This window comes from Calypte anna, chromosome 21 (genome assembly GCF_003957555.1).
Source record: "Calypte anna isolate BGI_N300 chromosome 21, bCalAnn1_v1.p, whole genome shotgun sequence".
In the NCBI taxonomy this organism is placed as follows: Eukaryota; Metazoa; Chordata; class Aves; order Apodiformes; family Trochilidae; genus Calypte; species Calypte anna.
In genome coordinates this window covers 5,448,496-5,461,017 of record NC_044266.1, presented here as the reverse complement: position 1 = coordinate 5,461,017, position 12,522 = coordinate 5,448,496, and the positions used below count along the sequence as shown (strand labels likewise).

Sequence of the window (12,522 nt, the reverse complement as noted above, 5' to 3'; positions counted from 1 at the left end):
GGAGAGGAGAGGCACCAGCTAAGAGCCTCTTTTCATGTATTTATTGAAGCTGTTGGAATAACTCAGGCAATTTTGCCTCTCTGATGATCACTGAATCCCTTTATTGAATGAAAAAATATTTTACATGGTCCATCTTGCATGTGGAGGTTGCCTACTGCCCATGGAGGAGATTGAACACCTGTGTGGAAAGGAACAGGGCTTGGTAATGGACTTTGGATGCTCCTGTAATTTTCCCATTGAGGTTGGACATTTCTAATATATGAGTTCAGAAACGTGAAAGAGCACAGGGGAAGAATAACCTCCTGACAACATTTGGTGCCTTTAGTCCTTTAATAGAAGCTCTTGGATGATAAAGAGGGAGTCTTGTGCCCTGTTGCTTGTACAGTTGATGAAAACCTGGCAATTTTGGCAGTTCTCATACCTGGTTTGATCAGGAGGAGCATCGTGTTGTACAGGCTTGCAGAAAAGCCCTCAGCATTGTTTCAAACAATGTGCAGTTTACCTTTCTTCTGTGAAGCTACCAAGAATTTGACCTACATCTGTTAGGATCTGTGTTTCTACAAATGGGGGAGCAGCAGTAATGCTCCATTCAATGTGTTTTGTGTAATTCCTGTCTCAATTTTACATGTTTTCTATTGTGCCTGGCTCTGTTGTAAACAGTCTCCAGTAAAACTGAACGGTTTTGGCAGAGCTGCTAATTCATCTTTAATTGCTTGGGATGGAATATTTGAAATACACCTGTAAGGACTGGCTTAATCCTTAAATACACCTTTGCTGTCATGTCTCAGTTACACAGTTTCTGGCTTTCAAGAGCTTTTGGTCAGTTGAGTTGAGTTCTGCAGAGCTTAAGCAGCATCTGGAGCATCACCGATGTGTGTAGGCAGTGGTTGTCCCATCCTGTTTCAGGAAAAGCTGCCCAGAATGTGTTTGGTGTCTTCATGTTCCTTCTGACCCACCCTGCCTGGTGTGTTGGGTCAGAGGGAATCCTCAGAATCCTAGGAGGAGTTGCTACTGGTTGGTCAGTGGTACCATCAGCAGGTGTTGGCATGCACCCCGGAGTGTTTTATCAAGATGTGAGTTTAAAAGGGGATATAACAAGGAATGTTTTTGTTCTAGTTGTTGAATGTTGGACCGAGGAGATCTCAGCCAGGCCAGAGGAGAGAGCCCAGGAAGATCATCACTGTCTGTGTGAAGGAGGATGTCCACCTGAAGAAGGCAGAGAACGCCTGGAAGCCAAGCTTGAAGAGGGAGAACCAGACTGAGGACCCAGAAAATGTCAAAACCCAGGTGAGAGCATGAACCAGTGCCACTGAGTACAGCAGGTACCTGGAGGATGATAATTTGCCTTTGCTCTTGTGTAAGACAGTGAAAAAAGGCAACGAATTCCAGTTTGAATCACAGCTTTCCCCTACCTCCATTCTTTTTTTCATGTGTTTATTCTTGAGCTGGAATTCAAATGGCAAAGCTGTATATTAAACAAGTCTAAACAGGGAGCAGCAGACAACCTACTGCCTCTCTTCCAGGATTGTTTTTCTATTGCTATTTGCTAGAATATTTCTGTTGCTGTTCTCAAGCAAACAGCCTCAAATCTTCCAGCACAGAACTTGCTTTTCATCCACTTTTAGACTGTATTTCTGCCCTGAACCTCAGAAAACCTCCATCAGTTTGCCTTGCCCAGCCTAATGATGCCATCTCTGAAGCTTTCTCTGTGTCTTTCTCCCCCTTCTCTCTGTCCTGGGGCAGACACTCTGGGCAGAAGTGTTTGCCTGGTGGTCAGACTTGTAATTTGTAGGATAAATTGGGATAGTTTTGAAGGACACTGGAATGCTGTTCTTCAGGCTAAGGGCAGTGTTGTTGATCAAATGATTCTGCATAGGAAAAATAAAGTGCCTTAAAGTAAATAGAGAATTTGACTCCCTCTGGTTGAGGAAGAAGAAAGCTACTCCCTCCTGGCTAAATTGATAAAAGAGTAATATTTCAGCTGGGTGACAGCAAAGGCTTTGTGCCTCTGTCATGCTTGCATAAAGCACTTGGATGTTTCCAAAAATCCTGCTCCACAGCTTTGTCTTTGGGAGCCAATAGCTGAATTAGGCTGGAGCTGGACCCTGCACAGATGTGTCTGTGTGTAGCTCAATTTCCTGGAAGTTCCCATATGCTCACCTCATCTGCTCACCTTTAAGCTGCCTCCTGACTCATTCCTGTGATCCTCTGCTTTGGTTTCTCCTCCAACGTGGTTTCTCTCTTGTGCAGGAGCTGTTCCGCAAGGTACGAAGCATCTTGAACAAGCTGACACCCCAGATGTTCAACCAGCTCATGAAGCAAGTGACAGACCTGACAGTAGACACAGAAGAGAGGCTGAAAGGAGTCATTGACCTGGTCTTTGAGAAGGCCATTGATGAACCAAGCTTCTCAGTGGCATATGCCAACATGTGCAGATGTCTTGTGACGGTAAGAGCTGCCCAAATCCAGTCATAGAGTCATTAAGATTGGGAAGGACCTCTTAAGATCATCAAGTACATCTGAATTTCCCTGAAATGAGGTTGCATGGGTGAATGTTCTGCAACCATGAACTGGTTGGCAGCAGAATAAACATGGCAAGAGCAGAGTGAAGCTTTACTTTCTGAATGTAAATAAGAATAATTTACATGAGGGGTTTTTTCTTCTTCACCCATTGACCACACCTACAGGCAGGGGGCTTCACTTGGAGCATGTGGTGTTCAGAGCTGACACTTTGCTCTGCCTTGTCACAGGATGGAGTCACATTTGGAAAGTTCAGTTTCTCATTTCCAAGGGGAGCCCAAGGTGCTGAGCCACATTTGGGACAGTTAATGTTCAGATGATGAATTTGGAACAAAATCATCCCCTTCTCCCCTCCATCCTTCATGCCATGAAACAAAGGAGCACAGCTCCCAAGTCTTCAGCACATAACAGTGTGTTTTTTTAAAAAAAAACCATAACAATGTGTCTTTTTAAAGCATCCTGTGAATGGAAATGTAATCTGTCTCTGGGCAGAGAGGATCATCAGCCAAGTTTTGAGTGTATGAAATGTAAAACTCCTCTGGAAACCGCGGTGTGACATGGAGCTGTCACAGCCCTGCAGGCCCTTGCTGAAACTGAACTGCAGAATAAAATGGATGCTTATAAGAATCCTCACTTGTACAGAGAAGTTTAGCATATTTCTGCTGATTTTTTACCTCCTTCTCCTCCAGCTGAAAGTGCCCATGGCAGACAAACCCGGGAGCACAGTCAACTTCCGCAAGTTGCTGTTAAATCGCTGCCAGAAGGAATTTGAAAAGGACAAGGCTGATGATGATGTCTTTGAGAAGAAGCAGAAAGAACTTGAAGCTGCTACCACTGTAAGTGGTATTTTTCCCCATAAATTCTCAGAGCCACCTCTGGAAATGATCTCTTTGGAAGATGGCAGTCGACCTGGGGGGAATTTGGGAGTTGTGACTTCCGTTCCATCGCTGTGGCCAAGTATAATAAAAAATGGGCCTCTATTAGGATGTTTAGATCAGATCCTTCTTGGGTTTTAGGAGAAAAAGAGTAAACAGGGACAACAGCAACTCTAAACATAAAACTGGACTTTTTGTGGGCTTCTGTGCTCTGTCAACATGGTTTTTTAGAGCTGTTTTTCTGTTTTATAGCCAGAGGAGAAGACACGGCTCCACGATGAGCTGGAAGAGGCCAAGGACAAAGCCCGACGGAGATCCATTGGGAATATAAAATTCATTGGAGAGCTTTTCAAACTAAAAATGCTGACAGAGGTGATCATGCATGACTGTGTGGTAAAGCTGCTGAAGAACCACGATGAGGAGTCCCTCGAGTGCCTTTGCCGCCTGCTAACGACCATTGGCAAGGACCTGGACTTTGAGAAAGCAAAGGTAGAGCAGCAGGGCCAGGAGGGAGAGCTGAGGCTGTCAGGGCAGGGATGGAAAAATGGGTGGGAAATGGTTTTATTTGAGGGTTTATTTTATTTCTTGGGGAAGTTCTGTATGGCCTGAGGAAATCATCTGCTCTTCTGTGGCTGTTTCATCATGATCTGGCCTCCCTCCCTTGTCTGTGACAGATTCTGTGTAGTTTTCAAAGGTGTTTTCCAGTTGTTAATTGTTTCCAGATCTTTAATCCAAACAGGCAGTCTAGAAATGCTCAACATTTACTTTTTTCAAGTGAATGTACCTCTCATCCTTGTAATTTCCAAAACATTCATATCTCCAGCAGTTTCTTTACCATTGAAGGGGGTTTATATTACCCACAAAACCTACCACTTAATGGCTTGTTTGGGTTAAATCTAAAAAAAACCACCTCATTAAGTGGCTTAAACCACCACCTGAACTTCGGTGGAGGTGTTTGTTTTGTGTCATCCTTGTCCCCAACAATGCTGGGATGCAGCAGCACTCCAGCATCCTCCTGCCCCTTTTCCACCAATGTAGAAGTAGGACCCAGCATTACACCACTGGGTCAGCTTCTCTTGGCACAAGCAATCTCCTTCTCCTTGCAAAATCCAGGCTTGGGGTGAAAAAGCATTTGAGGGTTTTGCCAGAAATCAGTCAGACTTTGCTCTGGAAACAAACAGCTAATGGTTTCCAGCTGCTTTGGGAAGGGAGTTCCCTTACAGCGCTCTGGATTGCAGGGATCACAGTGGATCAGTCCTGATCCTTATGGAGTTTATGCAAGTTTTCCAAGCTGTTTTGGGGAGCATTGACCAAAACAGCTCAGTTTACCACTGATTTCCCAGGGTAAATATCACCCCATTGCTGTCAGCACAACAGCCTGTGTGTTACTGATGCAGGTTTGAAAGTAACAGAAATGGGGATTCAGTTTCTCCACGTGGGAAGAAAACAGGTTTTTACTTCTGAGCAGTAGCTGAGGTCATGCTGGATGGGTCCTGGGTGTTGTTTTGGTCTTTGTGAGCATAGAATCACTGTAAAAAGCAACATTTTGGTGCACTGGCTGCTTCTGCAACCTCGAGCCATGGCACCATATAGCACAGAGCAAGGAAATGCTTGTGGGAGTCATTTTGTGAGAAGCTGCCCATGTTCTGTCCTTGTGATATCTTATTTCTCTCAAGATTGAGTGAGAATAATTTATTTTCTCTTAATGGGGTAGACATTCTGCTTTTCTGTTGAAGCTGAAGTGTTAGTGATAGTTACAATTAAAGCTTCTGGACCAGCTCCATTTCAAATATTTTCCCCCTCATTCCTCACTTTGGAAACATTTGCTCTCAGAGCTGAAACTTTCCATGGCAAGGCCAGAACCAAATTTTCAGTGGGTTTTTCTTGTTTGTTTAAGTGTTTCACTAGTTTTTAGTGAAATTAATGGGCAACATTTTACAAAACTGCCCTAAAACTTCTTTGTTTAATAGAGTCAGAGCCCCCATTTTAGGGAAAAAGTCTTTCTGGAGCCTGGTGAGTCAAATTTAGGCCTAAAGAGGTTTTTCTAATGCTGCCATTTCATGTCTTAGTACAAACTGATTTGGACTCCATCACATCAAAACTTTTTGGATGAAAAGTAGCTTGTGGGATTTCATACTACAGCTAAGCCCATTAAACAGCTTCTTGGTGAGAAAAGTGGCATTTCTGCCCCTTTTTCTCTTGCCTAGCCCAAGCCGAGACAGTTCTGGGAGGGAAAGCATCAAAATGACATCTGCAGGGTTAGTTTTATGCCTTTGCAGTTCCTTGAGTCAGTTTTTCTTGGGCTGAGGTGAGCACAGACACTTGATATGAACAGGAGGAGCTCAGGCAGGGCAAGACTCCCCATTTTGATGGCAGCTGTGCCATGAAAATGACCACATTGATTTTATTTTATTTTTTTTCCTAATGGATGGCAAGTTTATTACATACATGGAGAGGGTGTAGATTATTGGAGTAATTAAAAATGCATAGAAAGCAGGTGCTAAGTGAGGGAGGTGCCAGCAGACTTGTGCCTCATTCCCTGCACACCCTTCACTGTGCACACTCAAGTCCAACCTGGGGGCAGCAAACAAGACCCAACATTCCCTTCTCTGGAGAGCAGCTCTGGGTCCCCAGACAAGTTTCTGGCACAGAAATGTTTCTAACACAGAGCCCACACACTCCCCACCTGAGGAAATATTTTCCTTTGTTTCCAAGACTCATTGATGATGCTGTTTCTCTTGTGTAGCCTCGCATGGACCAGTATTTTAATCAGATGGAGAAGATTGTCAAGGAGAGGAAAACATCTTCACGGATTCGGTTCATGCTTCAGGATGTAATAGACCTAAGGCTGGTAGGTGCAAACTGAGTATGGAAAAAACTGTGTTTCTCTCATAGAATCATTAAATCATTCTGACCCTTTGCATCATCGAGGTGTTGAAGTCAGAGTCCAGCACAAGGAAGGGTGGCTCTGTGCCTTGCAGTTGAACACCTCACACAAAACTTCCCCAGCACCTGTAATTTCACCCATGTGGGTGCAGAGAGCCCTGAGACGGCACTTGACTGAAGTCCTCAGTGGGTTTTACTCATACCTGGAGTTTTGAAGCTGGTTTGGGGTTTTTTGGAGGCTGAAGTCACCATTGTGACTGCAGGGTACACAAAGATAATGACCCCAAAAGTTGTAAAGAGGTTGTAGCAGGATGAAGAACCCAGCCTGGTTATTTTGGGGACAGATGGGTCTGTGCAGTGGATGGTTGAATAGACACATCAAGCAGTGGAAATGCTTTGTGGAGAGACAGCTCTAGTTCTCTCTGCAGGATTTCTGTCACCTGTCATGATCCCTGGAGTGGCAAAGCACCATCTCCAGATAAAACACAGTCACTTCTTGCTTCTTTACTTTCAGGGTTTCATTATTTTTTCTCAAGTTTAGAGGAAGGGCTCCAAAGAGCAGTGTCAATAATAAACAGTCAGAGAGTGACAGCAGCCTCTCTTTAGTCCATCTTGTTCCTCTCAACCTAGAAAGACTGGGAAGCTGGGAATGTGCAGGATGCTGAGGGACTGAAACATCTGGAATTCAATCAATCTGGAAGTCATCTCTTCACTGCAGTCTCTGTTCTCCCCCAAAACACATTAAAATCATAGAATCATAGAATGGTTTTGCTTGGGAAGGACTTTAAAGCCCCCCCAGTGCCACCCCTGCCATGCTCAGGGACACCTCCCACCAGCCCAGGGTGCTCCAAGCCCCATCCAACCTTCAGCACTGCCAGGGATGGGGCAGCCACAGCTTCTCTGGGAAACCTGGGCCAGGGGCTCAGCACCCTCACCCCAAACAATTTCTGCCCCATCTCCAACCTCAATCTCCCCTCTCTCTCCCACTTCCAAGCCATTCCCCCTCATCCCATCCCTACAGGCCCTTGTCCCAAGTCCCTCCCCAGCTTTCCTGGAGCCCCTTCAGGCACTGGAAGGTGCTCTAAGGTCTCCCCATTGCAGCCTTCTCTTCTCCAGCCTCAACACCCCCAACTCTCTCAGCCTGGCTCCAGAGCAGAGCTGCTCCAGCCCTCCCAGCAGCTCCAGGGCCTCCTCTGCACTGGTCCAACAGTTCCAAGGCAGCAGAATCTATACCAGCACAGAGACCTCTGGCCTGTGGTGCTGGGATAACCACATCAGTAATGTGCCCCAGCCCCAAAAAATCTTCCCCAGCCCCTTGGGGAGCAGCCTTCCCAACACATTACATGAGTGACAGGATTAGGCCTGGGTGATGGGTTCATGCACCCCATTTATTGCACTGTCCTGGAAATGTCTCTGAGCTCTGTGCTTCTTTCCTAGTGCAACTGGGTCTCAAGGAGAGCAGACCAGGGCCCCAAAACCATTGAGCAGATTCATAAAGAAGCCAAAATTGAAGAGCAGGAAGAACAGAGGAAGGTCCAACAACTCATGACCAAAGAAAAGAGGAGACCAGGTAAAGTAAAAGCCATATTGGCTGCTTGTTGCACTCATCTCACATCCAGTGGCCTTAGAGGGAATCTCACACAAAAGGGAAAATTAAAAAATCAGTTCTTTATTCCTTCCTATAATGAGCAGAGGGTACTCAGGCCTGATTATAGCTGAGGCTGGAGAAGGAACAGACTTACCATGGGTTGGCTGTGTGGATTTTTCAGGTGCAAATCCTTTGGGTAGAAGTAAACAATCTTAGGGCAAGAATGTTCTGGATTCATGCAAACCATATTTGATTTTGTGACAGGCTGACAGAAGTCTGGTGTGCCAATTACTACACAGGAGTCAGATTTGCCATCCATTCTTGCCTGCAGCAGAATATAATTTCAAGAGAGTAACATCTAATTTCAAGAGTAACCACGTTCTTTAGTGGTTAAAGTTGGGAGGTGTTGAGTCAGTGGGAGAAAGTGTTTTGGCATTACTTCAATTTACCACCAGCCCTTGAGGCTGCCACTACCTAGAGATGAATTTGGAGTGACTTGGAAAAGACTGGGGTGTAGGGACAAGGAGAAAGGACTCCTTGGGATCCTTTAAGGATTATCCAGTGGAAGTGCCCTGAAAACACTTAGGGTCTGAAGAGTCATGTAGACTTTGTTGTAATTATGCTAAAACTGGCCTCAGGAGAAGGTGAGGAATTTGACCCTGCCTGAATGGTTCTGGACCAGCCTAATGTTGCTGAGATCTGGGCACCAAGAGGTGCTTTGGGTTAGCAAAGGCCTTTGGCTTTTTGTTGGCCTTTTTTGGCTCCTTCTCTGAGCTTGTGAACGCACTGTATGTGCAGCCTTGCCCAGATCACAGAACACACTGAAATTGTTCCTTAACCAGGAATAATCACTGCCAAAACCATCCCTCGAAAATAATGAGGTGTTTTATGTCAAGGCTACTTTATAATAATAAAACCAGGCAAGTTAGTTGTGTCATCTCAGCACTCCAAAGGACAGGATTTCTGCACAGAGTTGTCCTGAGGCTTAGCAAAACCATCCCATCTTCTGCTCCTTCTGTTGAGCTTGGGGGTGTCAGAGCAGTGGGGCTCAGCTAAGGGTGGTTGTGTTTCTGCTCTGGCAGGTGTCCAGAGGGTCGATGAAGGTGGCTGGAACACTGTGCAAGGGGCAAAGAACAGCAGAGTGCTGGACCCCACCAAGTTCCTTAAAATCACCAAGGTAGGTGCCAGCACAAAGCAACAAAACTGCCACAGTCTTACCTTAGTGGAGCTGTCTGCCTAGGAAAGAGCATTATGGGTGCTTACAGGTCAGAACTTGGGGTTTTTGGGACATTTGATATCTCCTGAGTTAGTACAGTGCATAAATAAAGCACCAAGGAAGGCTTTTGTCCTCTGAATGTTGCTGGTTTGCTTATTTTAAGGGAAAGAAGGATGCATATGCCTCTGAGATTTATAATGTCCTTCTAGGGACCCAGAAGTTCTCTTGGTTGGAAAATCCACACCCTTCATGGTGAAGAGAATGAGAGTTGAGGTCTCCTGTGTGTTGGTGATGCAGCACATCTCAGGGCTGCTACAGATAGGGTGTCAAACACCTGTCTGACAGAAAACCTTTGCTGCCTCAAGTTCTCAAGACCCTGTTCTGATGCTGCTGCTTAGCAGAACAAGGATGCCACGTTTTGAAAATGAGGTGTTTCTGACTTAGCTCAGATGGCAGCACTGCAGGCTTGAAAGGCTCATGTATTACAAGCCAAATCATGCCAGCTTTTAGTGCTTGGGGGCTTGTGTGGGGTGCACTTACATCCCTCAGTGTATGTTAAGCTTTCACACCCCTCTTCCAGATGAACATCTTCCTGTTATTAATATTGTAGTGGTGATTTTGGGACATTTTTTTCAAGCTGCAGGGTAGACAGGATTAGAGGTTTTTCCTTTTTTAATGATCTTCAGAACAGCTGTGGGATTTCTTGCCATGGAGGTCTCTATCTTCCACATAAATCAGAGTGATTCCTGGACATTCCCATGTCCCAGTAAATGTCACTCTCCCTAAATTTTACTCTCAGTGCTTGGGTGCTCAGAGAACTGTAAAGCAGAACCTGGACAGACTGTAGCCCTGCTGCAGATCAGGCTCAGTTTGTTCCTTGTGAAAATCATAAAACAAGACTCCAAAACTTAGTTAGCAGGAGGGATTCAGCCTGCTTTTGTCTGGGTTTGCAGCTCATCTGGGAAAAGTCCTTCTGCTTCATTTAGTACAAATCCAGCACAAACAGAACCAGCTCCACAACACCTGCCTTGTCAGGAGAGAGGAGCTCATACAAAGAGCTCTGCAGGGTCACAACCTCCTTGTCAATAAATTCACCTGCTGAGCATTGTAAAATCAATGCTCTCTTCTTGTCAGACACTACTTTTCCCTCCAAGTTCTGCAGTCTGTTGTCTCTCTTTGCCCTCTGTTCCTGTGTAGATTCTCCCCAAAGCAATGCCAGGTGGGTGGAGTGGGCAGCAGACCAGTTTTACTCATCACAAACAGAACATCTTTCAAGCATGGATGTTCTGTGCTTTTTCCTCCTTTCTGGGTTTCCTAGTTCCCAGTAAAAAGAAGCTCCTGGTCACTGTGAATGTGTTTCACTGACACTTTGGAAGAGGCTGCTCATGAGGTGTCCTCTGTGTCTGCCTTTGTCTCCCAAGAATGTATTCAAGTGGTATTCACAAAACAAAATTGTTGCCCCCAAAAGCCCACCTAAGACCCACCTTTCTGATGGTTTGTCTTGATGTGTTTCACAGCCCACAATAGATGAGAAGATTCAGCTTGTGCCTAAAGCCCAGTTGGGCAGCTGGGGGAAGGGCAGCAGTGGTGGAGCCAAGGCCAGTGAGATAGGTAAGTCAGGATGGGGCCTCACCCCTGGCTTTGCTACAGCCAACCCTGCCAAGAGCAGATTTGGGTGGGAATGCTCCTCTCTGTGTGTCTGACTTCCTGGCCAGCAGGGTTACAGTGGGGCAGGACCAGCCTTTTCCCTTCAGCTCTTTCCCCAGCACTCTGAAAACCTGTTGCTTAAATGATTTTGTGATGCCAAGGTGTCAGCAGCTACTGACCTTGTTGTCTCTCTTCTCTGGGTTGTCTTTACCATCTCACAGACTCCTTACGACCAAGTGCCACAAGTTTGAACAGATTTTCTGCACTGCAGCCTCCAGTCTCATCTGTATCTGCCTCATCTGCATCCTCAGAATTAGATCCTCGCAGGGCCTTAACTAGGTGAGAGCTTTGGTGATTCTCCTTCTCCTTCCCTCCTTCTCCTTCTCCACTTCTCACTTGCTGCTCTAGTTACCAGCAGGCAAAAAGAAGAGAATTTCATTAAGTTCCCAGGAATGGCTGGGTCTTTTCCCCCCCCTCTGTGTACTTTGAGCTAACCTGAAATACATGCAACATTATAATATCACAGGAGAGAGAGCTGGTATTAATTTTTAAAGCCATTGTGGTGAATGTTTTAGTTTCCACTTTTGTGTCACTTTTTATCTAACAGATTCATTTGCCAGCAGTTTGTAAAAGGTTAAAAACTCTTCAGATAAAACTGTAATAAATAGGTATACAGCTTGGATTCAGTGGTCATGGAGTCAGCCAGGCCAGTAGGTTTATTTATGCAGAAAAAAACACCTAAAACCCTGCAGAAATTTAGCAAGGCTCTTAAAACACTCTGGCTGTGTCCAGCCCTTCCCATGAGGTGTGACCAGGTCTGCCCATCCTGCCATGCATACAGGGCTGTGCAGTGCTCTCCCACCCCTCCATTTCATCAGGACTGCAGCCACTCCACCTTGGAGCATGAAACATGTATTAACCTTCATTTATTTATAAACTCTAGACATGGTTTATAAATGTGCAGTTTGTTTTAAACATCACTGCTTATTCCTTCCCAGTACTCACCACCTGCCTGACTGGTTTCCTGAATTTGTCCCTCTGTTTTCCCTTCTATTTCACCTAAAACTCTGCTTTACCTGGAGGTTATTCCCCGTTGGTATTGTTTATATCACAGATCCTTGTTGCCTCTTGCTGGTAACCTTCACAATTCTGAAACTATTTTTCAATAAATGGGTAAAAAATATACCCTGGGTACCAGTTGGCAGTAAAGCAGAGCTTTTACATGCTACAATTTGCAAAAATTTTCTAAGAGCAAACAGATGCTGTAAGGAATTGGTTGCTTTTCCCTGTGTTCTCTAGGAAGTGTTGGCTCTGCCTTTCCCCTCTGTGGACATTTGTGTTTGTGCAGCTCTGAGACTTGAATTGGGTTTTATTCTGTGGAGCTACAACTGGAAAAAGTCAAGACACCAATCCTGCTGGGCTCAGTTTGGGTTTTTTCTCCCTCCAGTTCCTACAAACCCCCCCAGCATCCTTTCTGCTACCACCAGCCTTGCCAGCAGGGGTTACTCCCACCACAACTTTTAAACCCCTGTGGTTTTTTTTGTTCCTCAGTCGCGGGAGCACGGGCAGGGAGAAGAATGACAAAGCTCTGCCCCCTTCCCTCTCCCGCCCCAACACCTTCCTCCGGGGCAGCAGCAGCAAGGAGCTGCTCCTGGACAACCAGGCACAAGAGGAGCAGAGGAGGGAGATGCTGGAGACAGTGAAGCAGTTAACAGGAGGCATGGAGATGGAGAGGAACAGCACCGAGGCGGAGAGGAGCAAAGCCAAGGAGTCTGGTGAGTGGCTCCTCT

At 45.7% G+C, this 12,522-nt stretch overlaps 1 protein-coding gene across 9 annotated transcripts in view; it reads left to right on the top strand.

Moving 5' to 3' along the window:
* EIF4G3 (eukaryotic translation initiation factor 4 gamma 3) overlaps positions 1–12,522 on the top strand; it is a 138,871-nt gene that overhangs the window by 112,428 nt on the left and 13,921 nt on the right. For all 9 annotated transcript variants that reach the window (XM_030463917.1, XM_030463915.1, XM_030463914.1 and 6 more), the window contains 10 exons: positions 1,117–1,287; positions 2,251–2,448; positions 3,210–3,356; positions 3,648–3,884; positions 6,142–6,246; positions 7,719–7,851; positions 8,952–9,046; positions 10,603–10,696; positions 10,954–11,071; positions 12,284–12,507. In XM_030463917.1, coding sequence (XP_030319777.1) covers positions 1,117–1,287; positions 2,251–2,448; positions 3,210–3,356; positions 3,648–3,884; positions 6,142–6,246; positions 7,719–7,851; positions 8,952–9,046; positions 10,603–10,696; positions 10,954–11,071; positions 12,284–12,507 — 1,522 coding nt within the window. The remainder of the gene's footprint in view (positions 1–1,116; positions 1,288–2,250; positions 2,449–3,209; positions 3,357–3,647; positions 3,885–6,141; positions 6,247–7,718; positions 7,852–8,951; positions 9,047–10,602; positions 10,697–10,953; positions 11,072–12,283; positions 12,508–12,522) is intronic.